This window comes from Sceloporus occidentalis, unplaced genomic scaffold (genome assembly GCF_023333645.1).
Source record: "Sceloporus occidentalis isolate IW3139 unplaced genomic scaffold, rSceOcc1.0.p SCAF_4, whole genome shotgun sequence".
NCBI classification, from domain to species: Eukaryota; Metazoa; Chordata; class Lepidosauria; order Squamata; family Phrynosomatidae; genus Sceloporus; species Sceloporus occidentalis.
This window is the reverse complement of record NW_028316984.1, coordinates 51,975,420-51,991,008: the sequence shown is the minus strand read 5'-3', so window position 1 is coordinate 51,991,008 and position 15,589 is coordinate 51,975,420. Positions and strand designations below refer to the sequence as shown.

The window sequence follows — 15,589 nt, the reverse complement described above, 5'->3', positions numbered from 1 at the left end:
AGGTTTAGTGCTATACCCCATCACCTTGATCTATTTGTAATGACTAAGGATTTTTAACTAATAAAACTTGACTTGACTTGAATTTTTTTAATGGGCGCATTGAGTGAGAGAGAGTGCACGGGCTGGTTCCCAGCATCATACCTGGCTGAGTTTCAGACCATTGGGTACAAAATTAGCTTGGGAACTGTGGTTCTAATAGCCTTATCCTGTGCCATCTAGTGGTGATACCGAACATCTTCTAGCTACTATCTGTCAGGTTATACTGGTGAAATATTTAGTTGTGCTAGTAATGTTCTTGTATACATACAGTGTGAACAGTGTGGTTCTGTTGATACAACAGCATGACAAAACCATTATTTGTCAACTTGTACACATATGCATTCTGTTAATTCTGAATTAAGTTTGCAGGAATGATATATCATCAGTATAACATTCCTATATAATTATATTATATTAGATCATTATATTTAAATATTCAGGCATGGTTTAAACATATTTGGACTCTCACACTCTATGAAAAGCTCTCTAGCAAATTCAAAGCACTGAATGGACAGGAAAAACATGATCAGTTTGTAGAAACTTAGTTTATTTACTTGGAATATATTAAAGATAATTCTCAAAGTCGAGGACCACCTTCAGACCCCAAAAGATTATAGAAAAATAGGTTTCAGTGATGTGTAGTGTCACAATATCAGCCTTATTTGTTAAAGAGTGAGCAGTCTAGATTTTAGAGGAAAGCAATAAATCAGTAATCTCAAGATGTACCCTTTAAGGAGAGAAAAAGATAGATCAACCAAAATTGACTCTCCTGAGAACTTACTTTATTATAATGTCAATTCCACTTTTGATTGTGTGTTATGACAGTTTATTTTTTATGTTAGGTTATGTATGTTCTATACTTGTTCCTTTCCGTTTGACCATAAACAACATTGTAAGGTACGATGCTAAAGTATTATTATACTTAAACCCTAATTCAATAAAAACTTTTAAAAAGTTTAGCTCAATCTTGTCATTTGGTTTAACTATTGCCACTCCTGAACAGTGTGTTTGTCCTGTTGATAGTAATTTGGGGCAAATGTTATAGCCCACTGGTAAATTAGCTGCTTTGCATTCTAAGGTATGCATATTTCCCATGCATGGAACATGCATCATAAACAGGCCAGTAGAAGGCAGTAGCAGCTTAGATTTGTAGCACCAAAGTCATCTTTATGTGCAATCATTGTTGGCAGCAACAGTGTTGGCAGTGGTGGTGGTAAATTTGTGACTACATAATAGTAGAGATAGTGCCAAATAGAATCATATTCTCAAATTTTCGTTTTTTAAATAGAATATGCTCTCCTCCCCACCTTCCTTTCAGGTGTAACAAGGAGTTGAATGTACAGTAACAGCATGCCATTACTCTGTCGCATGTTGGCTGTTGTAGCATTTGTTCAGATCCTCCTCATCTCAGGCAATTGGATTCTAGCCAAGAACATCAACTTCTATAATGTGAGACTTCCAGTTGACCGTAAGTACCCAGCTACAATGCTGTTGGGTATGCCAGAAAGTACTGTTTGAGCTTTGTCAGCATTTTCTATTTTAAGTCACTGGGATGATTTTTAATGAATGTATAGTACAGTCCTGTATAGATCTAAAAACAAAACATTAATCTGACTGTCTTCAGTGGTTGTTAATTATTAGGTGGAGCCCTTGATTAAGGACTTGAAATGCACACCTGCATGTTTATCTGATTAAGTTGTCGCACCTCTTAATTGCCTTTCCTATGCCTCCTTCATGCATTTGTTGTGTACACAGTATTAGAGACTCTGTGTATCATTAAATGAGCACTGTAGATTTTAATTTGTTGACTTGCTATATAGATGCAGCCCCAGAAGAAGCCAGAGGGTGGATGTGCCATATCCACATGACCATGCTGTGGTTAGTCATGATTTCAGGCAGCTGCAATAAGCCATAGATCTATTAAGTCTTTTTATAACATTAATGCATGTATAATAGGGGTTATGCTGGTGACATACAAAAAATTGTGCCACATTTCTATCCAAAACTAGTTCAAGACATAGTGCTGCTCTTAGCAGAAGAACCCACCCCCCAGTACCCAAGACCAACAAAAGTGTTTGGGGAGATTAATTAGATGTCAGCCACCTTGAGTCCATATATATATATATATATATATATATATGGACTCAAGGTGGCTGACATCTAATTAATCTCCCCAAACACCTTTGTTTATGGGGATTATGTGGTTTTCTATTATATATATATATATATATATATATATATATATATATATATATATTAGAAAACCCCATAATCCCCCCTTTCCTTCGCTGGCAGTAAAAAAACAAAAATGCAGTGTGACCACAACAAATAATTAGCCATTTATTATCCATTTTTGACACCCCCAATTTTCTATCTTAAGAAGCCACCTTACTCTTTCTGCTAGGTAGACTCATATCTATATCACCTTGCTTCTCCCATGGTACCCAGAGTGGGTAGGCATCTCAACTGAGACTGTGTAACTGCTACCCTTTCTTGCTCCCCTACACCAAATTATAATCTTTGTGGTTTGCTGCTGTGAGACCATTTGGCCACATTAAATATCCTATACCCAGTCCTCAGTATCCACAGATTCTTTATTCATGGATTCAAGCATCCATGGCTTGAAAATACTGAAAAATTATATAAATTCCCAAAATCAATCCTTGATTTTGTCATTTTATATAAGGGACACCAATTTCCATTCCATTATACCTAATGGCACTTGAACGTCTATGGATTTTGGGGGGAGGGGGTCCCCCAGCAGATACTAAGGGCCCACTGTACATTTTAAGTTCAAATGGATCTTGAATCCTCATTTAACCCAGCTTCTAGACACGTTAATCAAACCGAGGCTATTTCATACTTTTATTGCCTGTATTTAGTCATAACATAAAACATTAATCACAACATGTAACATATTCTATTTTTAAGATCTTTCTGTTGTTTTATTTTATTTTTTTCTGTTTTGAGCTTCCTGGTTGAGTAATGAATAATAATACACAATGAATAAGGTTGCAGTAGTAAATACTCTGACTAGGGAGTAAGTCCCATTGAACTCAGTAAGGCTTATCTTTGAATAAATGCACTTGTACTGTAAAAAGATTAATTTGAAATTTAACAACATTTATTGCTACTCATTTCCCTTTATTCTAGGGCCTACTGGGGAGAGAAGGGTATTTGGGATCAAGGTGGTGAACTATTTAATCCGTTTCTTCTTTTTCTTTTAATTTTAAAGCTACTCCATATCCAAGCAGCTTCAAGTGTTTCACATGTGACAATGTTGTAGATAATTACAACTGTAACAGATGGGCTGAAGATAAATGGTGTCCTCAGAGTAAGTGTGAGGTGAACAGTAAGATATTAAAAAGCATTTGCTTGAGCTTTTCCAACCAACTCCACATTACAGCATCAGATGGTTAAGTAGGCTTGAACATTCAGACTGATGGCTTCAGGATACACAGCTGATTTCCTAAACTCCTTTCTAGGAACTCACTTGAACACAACAACAAGCACTTTAGTTCTACATGGAATTTAGCTACTCGGAGGCAAAATGAAGGCATCGGCTCTCTAAATAATAAGCCCCCCTCCCAGAATGAAAATTTCCATCAGTCTCCAAATTTCTAGTATTGCAGTGACTTAAAACTTCATTGGAACATTTAGAAATCCATTTTAGGTATTCAAGGGGGAGGGACATTTACCAAGGGAATGCACACACAGGAAATACAGCAGTTCTAGGTGTGAATGATTTTCACACAGTTTCTGCACAGTTTTAGAAATTCTAGAAATTTGGGGACTACAAGAGTATTTAACTGGAGGAACAGAATTTTTATTGGGGAGCAGTGCCCTCATCTGTACTCCTGCTTCTTCACGTTACAATGCTGGTTAGAACTGACCTTTATAGCTTACTCTGTGATGTGCCCTTCCTATGTGTTAAGAATGCTGAAGGTGTTAGAATCATAAAATCATAGAATTGGAAGAGACCACAATGGCCATCCAGTCCACCCACCCACCCCCTTTGTAGGAACTCACAATCAAATCATCCCTGACAGATGTCCATCCAGCCTCTGTTTAAAAACCTTCAAAGAAGGAGACTCTGCCGTTCCCTGAGGGATCGTGTTCCACTGTTGAACAGCTCTTACTGTCAGGAAGTTCCTCTTAATGTTTAGTTGGAATCTCTTTTCCTGTAGCTTGCATCCATTGTTCCGGGTCTTATTCTCTGGAGCAGCAGAAAACAAGCTTGGGCCCAGGACAGAACCCTGTGGCATCCCACTAGTCACTATTCTCCATGATGAAGTGGAACTATTGCTGAGCACCCTTTGGGTTTGGCCAGTCAACCAATTACTAATCCACTTAACAACTGCATTGTCAGCCCACATTTTACTAGCTTGTTTGCAAAAATATCATGAGGGACCTTGTTAAAGGCCGTAGTGAAATTAAGATATGCTATGTCTACAGCATTCCCTTCATCTACCAAGGTGGTAATTTTATCAAAAAAAGAGATCAGATTAGTTTGGCATGACTTATTTCTCTGAAACCCATGTTGACTTTTTGTGATTATGGAATTTCCATCTAGATGTTCACAGACTCTCTGTTTAATTATCTGCTCCAGATTCTTTCCTGGTATAGATGTCAGACTAACTGGCCGATAATTGTTGGGATCTTCTTTTTTTCCCTTTTTGAAGATGGGGACAACATTTTCCCTCCTCCATTCTGCTGGGACTTTTCCTGTTCTCCAGGAGTTCTCAAAGCTTATTGCCCATGGCTCTGAGATTATATTTGCCAGTTCTTTTAATACCCTTGGATGTAGTCCATCCATTTCTGGAGATTTAAATTCATTTAGATTAACCAGATATTCCTTTACTACCTCTTTACTTATCCTGTGCTGCATTTCCCCTACTGTTTCTTCTGCTCCATTTTCCTCAGGTTGAGCACCCTTTTCCTTTTCTGAGAAGACTGAGGCAAAGAAGGTGTTGAGTAGTTCTGCCTTTTCTCTGCCCCCTGTTAGCATTTTGCCATCTTTTCCATACAATGGCCCTATCATTTCCTCCTCCTTCTTTTTGCTATGGACATACCCCCCTCCCCCCCAAAAATCCATTTTTATTGTTCTAGCAAGCCTCATTCTACATGTTAGCTTTTCTGAGTTTATCCCTACACATGCTAGCTATTTGAATTCCTCTTTGGTGATTTCCCCATTTCTTCTACATGCCCCATTTAAAACTTAATTCAGTTGAAAGTTCTTTAGTCATCCATCCTGGCTTCTTGAGACATCTCCCATTTTTCCTCCTCATTGGAACAGTTAAAAATTGTGCCTTCAATATCTCCCTTTTGAGGAACACTCATCCATCCTGAACTCCCTTTGCTTTTAGTATTCCTTACCAGCGAGTCATCCCCCAGTATTTCCCTACGTTTACTGAAATCAGCTCTTCTAAAGTCTAGAATCTTCCCCTTTCCACCGTATAACAAACTCCAGGAGGACATGATCACTCCCACCTAAGGATCCCACCATTGGCACCCGATTTACCAGGTCACATATGCTGGTTAGAATCAGATCTAAAATAGCTGATTCTTTTGTTGCCTCTTCCACCTTTTGTCCAATTAAACTGTCTTCCAGGCAAGTGGGGAATTTGCAAGACCTTAACATTTTGGCTGACTTTGATTTCCAGCAAATATCAGCATAGTTGAAGTCAACCATCACTACTACATCTCTCCTTTCTGAGTGTATGGTCATTTGTTCTAGAAAGCCGTCATCCAATTCCTCCATCTGACTTGGGGGTCTGTAGTAGGCTCCCACAATAACATCCCTGTTGTTTCCCTACCCTTTAATTTTTATCCAGATGCTCTCCACATGGCTTACAGGATTTAAGTCCTGGATGTCTTCACAGATCTAAACAACCCTGACATATAATGCTATTTCTCCTCCTTTCCTGTTTGTCCTATTTCTCTTTAAAAGGTTATACTCCTCTGTTACTACATTCCAATCATGAGACTCATGTTGCTTCTCAGTAGCTTCAGTTTATAGACTTGCTAAAGAGTTGGGGAGACTTTGATCCTCTAGGTGCTTGGGATTTCAGCTCCCCAAAGCTTTACCCAGCATGGCTGATGGCAAGGGTTCATCGGTGTTATAGTTTCCCACATTTTTTATATGTTTCCCATATAAGTAGTTTATTAGCTACAAGTAACTCCAGAACTTACCTTTTGGACTGCAGTAACAGATAATGACCTTTTTCAAACTGATAGCTATGTTGGTCTGTTTAAAGAAGAAGATGATGGGGTGAGGGAGGAATCTGGCAGCACAGTAATGACCTGTTGAGCAATCAGAGCAGAGTAAAGTAGGTAGTTCTTTTTTGAAAAGTAATACTTAATACTTAAAGCTCTATTTGGGACAGCATACATTAATATACAGGTAGTCCTGTTTAAGGGATCACAGGGCCTGAAAATGTATGCCTTAATTTTAAAGAAGATGACAAGGAAGGAAGAAACATTTTAAATATTCCCAAAGAGGAAACCAAAGATTTTTCCTTAACAAGAGAGGTGGGTGAGTCAGCCTGGGCCTGAGGTTAGCCAGGGGCAGAAAAATAATATATTCTGCATCAATAATTCTAGGTCAGGTACTCAGCCATGAATGGAAACTTGATTTCTGATCAGGAGATTGAGTGTGTGCTTTTGAATTACAATGCCTGAATCACTTATGGATGCAGTCCTGTTCTTGATTTGACTTTTCTTTAATTTCTTAGACACACAGTACTGTTTAACAGTCCATCACTTCACCAGCCATGGAAGAAGCACCTCTGTAACAAAAAAATGTGCTACCAGAGAAGAATGCCATTTTGTTGGCTGTCGTCACCGCAAGGAAACTAGTCGTATGGTAAGTGTTACCTTTGGATGTCAAGGAAAACAGTTTTGCAAGGATGTGTGTGTTTGTTTTACATCTTTGAACCCAGCCTGTAATATTGAATTTCTGTCCAAGAAAATAAGTAACCTAGGTAGGGTTTTTCCTTCCCTCCCCCTACTACATTTCTTTTATTACTTCACCAGCAGCAGTCTCACCAGTTTCTATAAGCCAGAGTACAGCTCTAGGCTATGGGCTGTGGATTACCATCTAAAAAAGTAAATAAGAACTGTCTTCATTCTGGATATCAGATGTAGTATTGCTCAAGGATGTTCTGATTGGGCCATAAACAAATGAGTCACTGAACAGATATTTAAACTGACACAATCTGCTCCAAGATGGCAGAGAAGGGGTTCTTACAGTTCCAACATAGCAAAAAAGCAAGGCTGTGTATATTCATGCAAGTGCAATGCTAATGTAAAATTTGGTTTTACATATTGGGACCTTCAGTCTTCCTTCCTTCCCTCTAATTCTTAGGCCTTTGAATATTTCCTTCCTCCCTCTCTCCTTCCCTCGAAATTTCTCTCTTAAGCTTTTGAACACAGATTTATAAGTGTGTGGGCACTGCCTTAGAAAACCTTGGGAAGTTGGGTAGTGACAGAGAGTGTCCTTACTACAGTTTGTTGTGAATGTGGTTTCAATACCCTACTTAGGAGCCAGTGTGATGTAATGGTTTGAGTGTTGGATTATGACTCTGGAAACCAGGGTTTGAAAGCCATGGAATCCCATTGGGAGATCTTCAGCAAGTCACAGTCTGTCAGCCTCAGAGAAAGGAAAATTCAGACCCCCTTTTCTGAACAAATTTTGCCAAGAAAACCCTATGAGAGCATTGCTTTAAGGATGCCATAAGTCTGAAATGACTTGAAGGCACACAACAGCAACCCTACTTATCCATTCTCGTTTCCTTGACCCAACCCTTGTAAAGTGCTATGTAAAGCCTATGGCGCTATATAAATAAATGTAATAATAATAATAATAATAACAACAACAACAACAACCCCAAGCAGAGTTCATTATGCAAAACAAGGAAATACAGTGGCCCCTTGGTACCCACTGTGGCTTGGTTCCAGGCCCCCCCTGTGGATACCAAAATCCATGGATGGTCAAGTCGCATTATATACATTAGGATAGCAAAATAGTACCCCTTACATTAAAAAGGCAAAATTAAGGTTTGCTTTTTGGATTTTATTTTATTTTATTTTAATATTTTCTAACAGTGGATGATTGAATCTGTGGCTAAAGAATCTATGGATATGCACATTTTCTAAATTGCGTTGTATGGAGAATATATATATATATATATATATATATATATATATATATATATGTTTTAAATGTATTGTATTCACTATGTATTGAATACATATGTATCAACTATATTTAATATGTATTCAGTATATCTATATAGATATAGATATATTAAAAGGACAAAGTTTACACAGACCTTGAACTTTGTGCACTTGGAGATCCAGGCCCACTAATTTACATGTCTGATCAGGCTGCTAAGAGAATATTTGCATGTAGATTAATCAGCACTTAGAAACGTTGATGTTAAAACTATATTAATGTAATGTAAATCATATCATTAATGTAGAAACCCATTTCTTAACATTAATAGTCTGTGTGATTTTTAAAGCATCAATTTCTTATGTTAAGCACTTGGGATGTGTGACTTTTGAATTAAAAAGCAAAATTAAAATTACTAAAAATAGCCAGCTTCCCCCAAACTGCCCCAAGAGTAACTCTTAAAGTAATATAATAATAATAATTAATTTGTTTTATTTATATACCGCTATTCCAAAGATCATAGCGGTGAACAGCAAGTAAGCTAATTAGCAAGTAAGCTCATTTGCCCCCAACAGTCTGGGTACTCATTTTAGCGACCTCAGAAGGATGCAAGCCTGAGTCGAGCTTGGGCCCTTTTGCTGGTCTTGAACTCGCAACCTTGTGGTTTCGAGTGAATGGCTGCAGTACAGGCATTTAACCACTGCGCCACCAGGGCTCCAATATGATTTATTGGTTGTTGAGTGACCACTCAAATGGTCAATATTAATACTGGAAATTGTTATTTGAAACTACAACTAATTGTGCATAGGAAATTACTTTTAATGAATTAATTCCAGGCTCTGGAATTAGCACCTTTTAACCCAGATGGACCCAGTATGTTATAGTTAAAATAATGTATTTTTTGACATGACATGACATGACTCTGTATCTAAATTGCTGAGAAACCACCAGTTATTTTCACTACTTATAGTATTGGGAATCAGTGCAACCTGTTGCACAGATTGTTGTAGCTGATATAAGCATCAGCTCAAGTCAAAGAACTCCCTTCTGTCTTTGTAATATCCTTCTTGCTTAACCTCAGTCCTATAATCACAAGAAAGGATAGAAAGAATATTCTCATTTATTTTCAGGCTGAAAAATGGGTTTTCTGTCACTTGAGCAATCCAGTTTGGAGGAATAGTACAGTGGTAAGAGTTTTCTGTAGTTTTTACCTGCACTTGCACATCCCAGAATGTTTCAGGAGATTATTCTGTGTAGAAGGCTTGTTGTGTATAAGAGAGATAAAACTGTGGGATTTTGTACAAAAATCACTTTTTCCAGACAGCCATGTGCGGCTTTTTGTGCAAGATTACTGTATTACCCAAAAAATAGCAATCCTGCACAACAGAAAGCTTACACAGAAAAATCTTATGGAAAAAACCCAGCAGTTTTGAAACTCCATCTTCTCAAAAGCTACATGGCTTTGTTATACAAGATTGCTGTTTGCTGCACAAGATTTTTGTTCTGTAAGGCTTGTGGGGCCAGGATGGCTGGTTTTTTTTTTTTTTTTCACATAGAAAACAGCATTGTTGCACAAAAAAGCCACACATGACTATCTGGAAACAGTTTTTACGCAACATCTTATAGTTCTCATGCAAAAAGCCATGTGTGTATTTCTTCATAAAATAATTTCTGAAATGCTTCAGGATGTGAGAATACTGGGCAAAATTTGTGCAGAGATATTCATTTTTTCCACAGCAGACAAAACTGTAGAAATTATTCATCTTCATTTGCAGGAGCAAGATAATTAAATACTAACATCCTAATCACAACATGGGAATGATGAGTATTTTCTCTTAAGGTTTTGATGTATTTAGGTAGTGGGGGGAAAGAGTAAATGCTACAGTGCTGATGCAGTCAGAAAAGAGAATCCAGACAATGCTAGATTGTTACATTCAGGTAGTTTCTATGTTACCATGGATGTTTTCCCCCGACCCCTAATTTGTAGCAATCCTACCCCCTCCAGTAAAATAAAAATGTTGTTGCAGCCTGTGCTCTATAGGCAGGCAAAGTATTGTCAAGGACCTTAAGGTTTACTGTGCATTTTAGTTACGAGTTTCCTCACTGTAGCCCTGACCCGTTTCTTTATTTCTACTCATTGTGGCTGAGGGATGGTGATGGATTGCCATGTTATCAGCCAGTTTCTGTTCCCTTTAAGAAAACAGGGAGGAGGGAGTGCTTGAATTACTACTTTCTTTCCAGGGCCGTGGAGAGTAGGGCATAGCTAAGTAAGTTAGTGCTCTATTAACTGCACTGTGGAACTGTTTTAATTCCATTTCTAGCTGAAATGGAAAAGTGGTACTCAGCAGTGCCAAAAATCCCTACGGTAGATGTAGCTGATTACACCAAGATTCATTGATTGACTGGTTTATTTTAAAACAGGTGTCTCCCAGTGAATTAAGCAGTAGATATTTAACACATTCTCAGTTATTTTTAATCAGTGCCTGGGGAAATTACTTTTCTGGACAATTATTTTCCAGACTCTCCTTTCATTTTGGGGCATTTTGGGACTTGTAGCCCAAAAGGGAATGTCTCCAAGTTCTATTTATAATGCAGGTACTTTTGAATAAGTGCATCATAGAAGAGGAGATTCCCCTTCTGTTACTTGTGACTTTTGGTTTCTGCATTCTAACATTTTCATTTTTTAAAAAACTTAAGAATGGTTGTTTCTAGAACGATTATTTTCTTCATATATAAACCTGGCAGATATACAGTGGGACCTTGTTATCCTCTGGGGTATGGTTCAAGAATCCCCCTTGGATAACAAAATCTGTGGATACTCAGTCCCATTAAATATAATGGCAGAACAAAATGGTGTCCTTTATATTAAATGGAAAATCAAGGTTTGCTATTTGGAATTTATAATTTTTTTGAATGTTTTCAAACCGTGGATGTTTGAATTCGCGGATAAAAAATCCATGGATAAGGAGGGTTGACTGTAACACACTACATGATGAATTAAAGCTTATAATTATTCTGCCAAGGTTTTATTTATCCCATTGGGTGGCAGACCTCCTTCCCAACAATAATACTATCTTATAAAAACCAACAGGAATGCATCTCCTGCTGTGAAGGGATGATCTGCAATGTCGACATACCAACAAACCAGACCAATGCTGTGTTTGCAGTTGTACATACGCGGAGGACATCAGGCAGCAGCAGGCAGGCCATGAATGCCCTGTTGCTAGTCTCAGTCACTGCCATTTTTATGTTATGACATGACTCTTCTTACCAGTTTGAAGTAATTTATCAGCTGGAGCTATATGAAGACTATCTCAGATGGCAATGAAGAAGAGAGAGTCCTCCAATATCTATTGTATGAAGAAAGAAAATGGACTATGGTGCTGGATCTTTGAAGACTACCCTGAATATAGTGGACGTGCTTGCAGATGAAGTTACAGACTCTTCTGAAGATCAAGTGGGATGGACAGTTTTGCCAATTTGACTAGTTAAATGAAATCTTCATTTGGGTAACAAAAGCATCTGGACTTTATCTCTCTCACACACACACATTTTTGCCATGAGTATGTTAATGAAGGAAAGTGCACATATGCTGGTTTGGGAGCACTCCCTACCACACATCATTCCATTTGTGTGATCTGCTGTACTTTCCTCTGCCCTCATCCTCAACCCCGTCTCCCTACCCTATGTCCCCTTCCCAATGTGCCTTGTGTTTGTGTGTATGTGTTTTTATAAACATTGTTGTGGAGTTATGTGAATATGGTTTAATAACAGAACAAACAACAAAAAAACAAAGTGGAAAAAAATCCACAAAAAGGCGATTCTAGAATAGTGAAGGGGAACAGGGAGAGGAGAAGACACTGACACCATTTGATCATGCAGTCCTGGAATTGCCATGGGAATAATTTTACCACATCTGAGGACTAGTGCTATACTAGCACTATTGGTTCTTATTAACAGGTTTTTCTATCAAAGGCTAATCATGCTTCAAGGACAAGGTAGAGATGAGAAGGAGATGACATCATGTGATGGGTATGGCCAAAGAAGCTATTATCTGACTTGTACTGTATTGTGGTGTAAAAGTCGCATGTGGTAAAGTCGTCTGTGCTATTGGACCAAGGAATTGCTGGAAAATTGGGAAAAATTATTACACTTTTACTCACCTTTTATCCCACTAGATTACCGCACTACACTCTTATAGTGCTGGTATTCCACTCTGACTGCCTCCTGTTGCATTCTGTGATTTACAGTTTAAGGAGGGGCATTTATAATTCTCAGCCAGAGAGCTCTTAGGCCTCAGTGAACTACAAGCCTCAGAATGCAACAGGAGGCAGACAGAGCAGACAAAGTGGAATAACATCACTATGAGTGTAGTGCAGTAGTGTGGCCTAGTTTCCTTTGTTTTCTGATAGCACTGAATCTTTCGGTCAGAATTCTTCTTAAGCTTTGTGTAAAAGCAAACATCAGTGTTCCCTCTGTGTGATGCCTCTCCTTGATGGGCTTCCATGCAGTGCTGAAGCAACTCCTACTGTCTTCACTTGATCCTCCCAAATGATGGTGCTCCTTCTGTCACAGTGGCTACCACCACAGAAGAAGGTGTATGTGGGAGGCAGCAGGTGTTCCAGTGGGTTTGGCAATGACCTGGGACCATTGGCACAGGGTTGCTAACCATAACCTCCTCTGATGCAAGCCTTACTTGGTGTTAAGACTAAGCAGACTACACTTTCTTTTCAATACACCCAAAATAGGGTGGTGTGGGGTTAAATGTCCTGTGGATTGAGAATTTGAACTATACTCAATCAGCACAGATGTAAATTGCATTGTATTTCTTTTCCTAAACCACTGCTAAATGATAAAGGAACATTATTAGGAGAATATGTAAATACAGTGGGCCCTTGATATTCTAGGGTTTGGTGCAGGACCACCTGTCGATACCAAAATCCATAGATGCTCAAATACCATTAAATAAATTTGTCATAGTAAAATGGTCCATTATATAAAATGGCAAAATCAAGGCTTGCTTGTTGGAATTGTTACATTTGATGAATCCAGGTTTTTTTTCCCAGCCTAAAATGCCAAGCAAATATGTCCAATTTCTGCCCCTTTTTACACTGACGTATGTTTAAAAAAAAATCAGATTCATATCATGCTGTGGTTTGAGCTTCCACTTACACAAGCACATAGTAGTTTAAAGTAGTTTATGTGCTGTTTTCTTTTCTCATCTCTCCCATCTGTAGGGCAGTGACCTCTGGAGGTGGGCAGCAGCTATCCTCCAGAATAGGAATGGAAAGATTTTGACCCTGTTTTGGGTATCACCTCCATCAAGCCCTACCAACTGTGGCCAGTGAATAAGAGATTATGGGAGCTGGTCCAAAACATCTGACAGACCAAAGGTTTCCTGTTCCTGAGAAGAGTATGAGAAAGTGATGAAACTCAACAATAGACCTTCTAATTCACATGTCCCAGGTTGATTGCCAGAATCTTCACTCAGGGCTGAAACCTCCAATGTTTCTGTGCCAGTCATTGTAGACAAGACTGAACCTGATGGAACAGTGACCTAACTGTCAACTTAATATGTTCCTACATTTTGTCAATTTAGATGCTGTGGCAAACTATGGTTACCACAAACCTTGGTTTGCTATTCTGTTTTAAACCATGATAAACTAGCAGATATAAACCAGATATAAAAGGTGTCTATTTTGAGACCATAGATCAGCTTCTTTAACTTTTCCAATTTAGATACCATGGCAAACTATGGTTAACACAATCCTTGATTTGCAATTCTTTTTAAAAAACATGATACACTATTTTGAGATGATCTTCTTTAACCATGGTTTCCTGTCTTGTCCAAAGTGAACCAGCATGATAAGAAGTGTATTTTGTTGAAAGAAAAAGATGAGTGGACCCATGCTGAAAGTATGGGGAAGTTGAGGGAATTTCAATTCCTCTGCATGGCCTAGCAGGGAACAGTTACAGCAAAAGTGTATAAAGTGCAGGCAAGGAGTCATATTCAGTTCTAAGGCTGTTTTAGTGGATTGCCAAGACTCCCCTAGATTTCTTGGATTTTGTTCTGGCTCCAAAAAGGGTGACTTTCCATTTCTAGATACCTCCAGCAACAGACACTCATCTTTGAAATAGATCACACCCATATGCATGCACATGTGTCAGTGCTGTTCAACATAAAATATGTCTACTTTTCACATCCAGAAGTGGACTTCAGGCCTGTTCCAGTTTCTTTGGCAATCCACATAGTTCCAAAGGGTCCCTGGAGAGAAAAGTGCCCTTCCAGAGCAGTCTAGCCCTTAACCTTTGGTAGCAGTACAGAGGTTCCAAGCACAAGAGAGAGGAAGAGCAAGCTGTTGTTGTTTAATACTACTGTGCTACCTTTTGTGTATGCTCAAAGTAACCACTGCATATTGAAAACAGCATCTATGAACTTAAGGAACTGTTGCAAACCATAAGATTGATGGAAATGAGTTCAATGCACTTGAAATTCTGAACTGTATGCAAGGTATCTTATGCTATTCTTTTTTCAATTGTTTTGCAGTATATGTAAGAGTGAAGTATTAGCAACATTGTACAGGGGAAAGAAAGTGAGGCCAAGGAGATCATTCTTCATCAGTGCAAAATTGTTTCCTGTTGTAAAGATTGCAAGCAACTCTTCACAGGGGTGTTTCCCTTTCTTTTGGAGGGAGCAGCTTTATTCAGCCACCTTGTGAATGTTGAAGGGTTTTTTTTGTTTTTTAAAAAGCTAGCCAATATCTACACTTTCAGTGAGGTCTAGAAAATGTTAATTTTGGGAAACCTGGCCTCACGTAAACCTGGTTTAGTGACCTGCAGGCAGGTCAGTATGCATGCTAGCCCTCTTTTTTTTTGTTTTACTAAATGGGACCTACCTCACAGGGCTGTTGTGAGGATGAAAAAAATAAAACATCTAAGGCACAACCTAGTTGTTCTGGATGAATCCCTTTGTGGGTAGCAGGGGAAGCCTGTTGTCTGGGTGAGGGCTTACTGCAAAATAACAGCCTGAAGCACCTTTTTTTCACAAGCCACCAGTGGTGTATTTGTAGAGCATCACCTCATTGTGTGTATGCATATGCCAGACAGTATGCCCATACTGTTCTTCTCACGGGGTCACCTTTTTAGGACACAGTGGGAAGCAATGGCCCTCCACATCTTGTTTAACTCTCAGTTTTGGGTATCCAAAACTAGAGATTATTGGAAGTGTAATCTAACAACAACTGGAGGACCACAAGTTCTTCTCCCCTGCTCTAGGGGGGGTGACAAAACATTTCAGACAGAAGGGATCATGTCTAGGTAAAACAGCTGCTTAGGCAATGTAATAAAAACTTTATTGTTATGTTTCTTCTGTGA

At 38.6% G+C, this 15,589-nt stretch overlaps 1 protein-coding gene across 7 annotated transcripts in view; it reads left to right on the top strand.

Annotated features, from left to right (window-relative positions):
* Positions 1 to 15,154, top strand: part of LYPD6B (LY6/PLAUR domain containing 6B) — a 101,543-nt gene extending 86,389 nt beyond the window's left edge. For 4 of the 7 annotated variants that reach the window (XM_089520051.1, XM_089520052.1, XM_089520054.1 and 1 more), the window contains 4 exons: positions 1,358 to 1,507; positions 3,275 to 3,373; positions 6,774 to 6,904; positions 11,307 to 13,262. In XM_089520051.1, the coding sequence (XP_089376177.1) occupies positions 1,375 to 1,507; positions 3,275 to 3,373; positions 6,774 to 6,904; positions 11,307 to 11,471 (528 nt within the window). In that variant the 5' untranslated portion in view covers positions 1,358 to 1,374 and the 3' untranslated portion in view covers positions 11,472 to 13,262. Of the gene's footprint in view, positions 1 to 1,357; positions 1,508 to 3,274; positions 3,374 to 6,773; positions 6,905 to 11,306; positions 13,263 to 13,452 lie in introns of those variants that run through there. The other 3 variants (XM_089520056.1, XM_089520050.1, XM_089520055.1) reach the window with 2 other exon arrangements.
* Positions 15,155 to 15,589: the final 435 nt, after the last annotated feature.